The following is a 4,927-nucleotide window of genomic DNA, read 5'->3' on the forward strand; positions in this document are numbered from 1 at the left end:
CTGAGTGTTTTCACTTTCTTCCCCAGTTGGTTTTCTACTAAGGTCTTCCAGCCTTTAAACTTAATTAGAGCCTCATCCATGGATCTAAGTAGGTAAACCCACACCTTTCTACTGAAGTCATCCACTATAGCTAGAAAATAACTATTCCCCCCATGTGTTTTGACTCTCTCAGGACCCCAGAGGTCAGCATGAAGGTAATCCAAACAACCCTCAGACAGGTGAGTTCCTTTTTGGAAGCTCAGCCTGTGCTGTTTACCCATGACACAAGTTTCACAAAAATCTAGGTCTGACACATTGTCTTTACCAAAGTACCCTTGCTGTTTGAGATAGCTCATAGCAGTTTGGCCTATATGGCCCATCCTCAGGTGCCATTTTTCTGTAGTTGAAATGTTAGTAGATATAAAAGTAGAGTTAACATTCATTTGATGATATTGCCCACACAAAATGTACAACCCATTCCTTTTAACACCTTCAAACAGCATTTGATCATTTTTGTAGACAATAATGCACCCATTTTTAGCCCTATAGCTACAGCTAGCTTTATCAATTGTGCCTAAAGAGATCAGGTTACGTTTAAGCTCTAGTATATACCTTACTCCGGTTAACATAATAAGTTTGCCACCTTTAAGTCTAATGGTGATATTACCCACACCTTGGACCCTACATGAGTGATTATTGCCCATAAACACTGTTTCAGGTTCACCATTTGTTAGATTCTGGAACCAGGTTTTGTTAGGACTCATATGGAAAGAACACTCTGAGTCTAGAACCCACTCATTAGCCATTTCAGAACTAGACACAGTGAGGGCTTTTATTACTTCAATGCTATTACTAGAGGATGTTATGTTGCTCTCAGTACTGTTCTGTTTTTGCTTCTTAATCCAATCATAACAATTCTTTTTGATGTGACCAAGTTTGTTACAGTGGAAGCACTTCTAGTCTCTGATTTAGATTTATTATTATTGTAGGCTTTCCCTTTCTTCTTATTCTTTGGCCCTAAGTTTTGTTGGACAACCTTTCCAGTATCTTTACCAAAGTGACAAGTTTCTTGTTTTCCTTTTACAAAAAGATTACTCCCATTTCTTTTTTGTATCTTTAACTCAAGTTCTCTGGATTTTAGACCAGCTATTCTCAGATCAACACCAGGGACTGTTCCAGTATACTGCAATGCATTTTTCACTACTAAGTATTCATCAGGTAACGAATTTAATAAAATCATTATAAGACTCGAATCCCCTAATTCCTTATCAGTTCCTTTTAGCACTAGTGTCATTTTAAGAAATTCATCTAGGTTTTCTTCTAATGACTTAGAGACATCCATTTTGTAAGAAAACAGAGCACCTTTCAAGAATGCTAAATTAGGAGCAGATCTTAATGCATACAGAGTTTCAAGTTTACCCCAGAGCTCGAGCGGTGTGTCCAAGCCATCCACCTTCCATAGTACATTATCTGATAAATTCATGATTATCAGATTGTATGCTTCTTTGTCTATCTCCGCTTTCTTTTTCACCTTTTCCTGGACCACTTGGTTGCATCTTTTTCCAATGCTATTCCCACCTTATTATGGGATAATAGGGCCTTCATCTTCTTCTTCCATGTATTAAAATTCATTTTCCCATTGTACTGGGATATCTCTACACCCGTGGTAGTGTTCATCATTCTGTCCAGTAACATACCCTACTATTATATTCCTTGATCTTGACTAGTTTTCTTGGTTTAACCTTTTGAGACAGGAAACGACCTCTAGTGTTCAAGATTCTTGCCTAAGGATTCAAGATTTATGACCCCATAGATCAAGAAATTCCCTAAATCGAAAATCCCCAATTTTGACAAAACCCTAATTTTGCAACTTTGCCCAATTGACTCGATTTCAAGAATTTCTAAACCCTAGAGTGAAGGCTCTGATACCACTGTTGTAAATCAATCCTAATTACTCAAACCACCAAATCAATCTCAGATCAAATCAAACACAAGAACAAGAAATCACACAACACACAATCTACTGTGATTCGCTTGTTCAATATAGAACAAGTTACATCCACGTTGAGCTCCAGAATATGGAGCTCGTTGCACTAGGATTAATCACTTTAAAGATTAAAGATTACAGACAAATCTCCTTCACTGTCAACAACACATTCACACACTCATTCACTTCTCTTTATCCCGCAAATCTCAACAACCACTAGAGTAATCTATACCTTTTAAGGAACACCCAACCCTAAAAAATAAGACTCCAGCAAGATTTACACAGAAAAGAACCAGAATGAAATCTAAACCCTTACCCAGGTTACAAACGCATTTACAGAGAAAAAGGAGAAAAACCTAATACATGAACTGTAGCCAAATGAGTGAAAAGGTTCCCTTTTATATCGTTGACTTGTGATTTAACTGGAGCCATCTCTTTAATTTGATGGCTGTGATTTAACTTGGACTAATAGACAAAAACAGCAGCGTCTTTGCTTGATGTAAACGACGTCACAGGCTTCACTTATTTAACACAGTTTAATGTGTTTCATATTTTCCACCACCGCCAACCTTGTTCATTTCTAAAGATTCGTGATGTGTCCCAATAAAGGAAAATTGGTACAAGGAAACATATAGAAAAGTCATCAGGTTTCAGCCATCAACTTTGTTTTTTATTCAAAATTTCAAGGTAGCTAGGCTATATTCTTTCCTCAATGGTCTAACCATGTGCGCCCTGATACTTTCATAGGACCCATCATTGACTTAGGTCAGACCTCACCAATTCAGCACCATCTTGATCCTTCCTCCCAACTATTGCTTTTCACGCAGATAATAAAATAAATACATAAGAATGTTTGAAAATGATTTTGCAGATTCACATATCTCAAAAGGGTGTATAAAATTCATGAATTAATTACAATACTAATGAGTAATGACATTTTGTCTTCTTCTCAACAGGTGCTCAACGATGAGAGCTTTGCGATTCTAGTCCTAATGGCACTCTTCACCACCTTCATTACAACACCAACAGTAATGGCCATCTACAAACCTGCGCGCCGCACCTCCGCTCTTACTCACCGCAAATTACGTGATTTATCCAACGCCAGTGACTCAAACTCTAAGGACGAGCTCAGAGTCCTGGCTTGCTTTCACGGCCCCGGAAATGTATCCTCGCTCATTAGCCTTGTTGAGGCAACCAGAAGCACCAAGAAACAGCTTAAACTCTTCATCATGCACCTTGTTGAGCTCACTGAACGCTCTTCTTCAATCATCATGGTCCAACGAGCCCGGAAGAATGGCTTTCCGTTCATCAATCGTTTCCGCCGCGGCGAGTGGCATGACAGAGTTGCCGGGGCGTTTCAGGCCTACGGTCAACTGGGCCGAGTTTCTGTTAGGCCCACAACAGCCATCTCCCCTTTGGCCACAATGCATGAAGATATCTGCCACGTGGCCGAGGATAAGAGGGTGACAATGATTATATTGCCTTTCCATAAACAATGGAGAGGAGAAGGTGACGAGTCAATGGAGAATTTGGGCCACGGTTGGCGAGGAGTTAATCAAAGGGTGCTAAAGCACGCTCCTTGTTCCGTGGGATTGCTTGTGGACCGTGGATTCAGTAGTGGGTCCCAAACTCCGGGGCATAATTCTACAGTCGGTCAAAAGATTTGCATCATATTTTTTGGTGGGCCCGATGATCGTGAGGCTCTAGAGTTAGGTGGCATGATGGCTGAACACTCGGCAGTTAAAGTGACCGTTGTTAGGTTCATTGAGAAAGATGGTTTGCAAAGTGACGGCGTCGTATTAAGGCGCGCGCCAACCAGGTGTAGCGAACAGAATTACAGCTTCTCTACCGCCAAAATGAACTGAGAAAAAGAAAAGGCAAGCTCCCTCCTCTAAAATATTTTCACCGTAACTATACAAAAGGATAAATTTTAGACATCTCTCCTATTTATTTAAATGAATAGTCTTAAAGTTTACTCTAAATAATCAAGTTTCATGCCTGTTCGGGGTCTTACTATGTATTCTTACTTTTGTTTTGGAACAAATGCAGGAGCTAGATGAAATTGCTGTGGGTGAATTTATGAGTAAGTGGGATGGGGTGGCAGATTGCGTTGACAAGGTGACTAGTAACATTGTTGAGGGAGTATTAACAATAGGACGGAGCGGTGAATTCGATCTTATAGTTGTTGGGAAAGGCAGATTTCCATCGAGTATGGTGGCGAAACTAGCGGACCGCCAAGCGGAGCTTGCGGAGTTGGGGCCTATTGGAGACATTTTGGCGTCATCAGGGCAAGGCGTTTTTTCTTCTGTGCTTGTGGTTCAACAGCATGATAAGGCACATGCTGAAGAGATGCCGGTGACAAAGATAGGTCACTCTGACTATGTGAAATTCAAGGGTGATGAGTTGTCAGGTGCAGCAGAGATTTCAAAGGCTGTGTGATTGGTTATTACTGGTACATGTAAATTGTGTGATTGGTTATTACTGGTACATGTAAATTGTATATGTGTGTATTTGTACCAGTGTATGTTTCCGAAATTTCAGAGTGGTGGACCGTTGTATCTCCAGAAGAAAATATAATAAGAAGTTGAATAGATCATGTATATTGGACCTTCAAGAGGCCATTTTTATCAGGTAGTGGATTATAAAATGATTCAGTTTTATTATGTGGATATAGGGTCAATGAATCAAAGGGGGGGGGGGAAAAAAAAAGGGCCAGACCAACTAATTCAATGCTCATATGCTCATAAACAAATGTCACGAAATGCAAATCAATTAAAGAAATGTTTAAGGAAATAAATCACTAATGCTAAGTTTACAACTCAATCTCACAACCCTCGACATAACAGTTCGTAATTGATTAGTTTGCAATTGTACAGGCAAGCGCTTGCTTACTATAGGTCCTGCATGTATAATTGCGAACTGACCAATTACGAGCTATCACGTCAATGATTGTGAGATTGA

The 4,927-nt window shown here is 39.8% G+C and overlaps 1 protein-coding gene across 1 annotated transcript; it reads left to right on the forward strand.

Moving 5' to 3' along the window:
* The first annotated feature begins 2,613 nt into the window (after positions 1–2,613).
* On the forward strand, positions 2,614–4,601 carry LOC116116172 (cation/H(+) antiporter 20-like). Its single transcript, XM_031402266.1, is given in 2 exon segments — positions 2,614–3,843; positions 4,016–4,601. Coding segments are annotated over 2 exon segments (1,344 nt in total). The 5' UTR covers positions 2,614–2,889; the 3' UTR covers positions 4,406–4,601.
* Positions 4,602–4,927: the final 326 nt, after the last annotated feature.

This window comes from Pistacia vera, unplaced genomic scaffold (genome assembly GCF_008641045.1).
Source record: "Pistacia vera cultivar Batoury unplaced genomic scaffold, PisVer_v2 Contig763, whole genome shotgun sequence".
Lineage (NCBI taxonomy): Eukaryota > Viridiplantae > Streptophyta > Magnoliopsida > Sapindales > Anacardiaceae > Pistacia > Pistacia vera.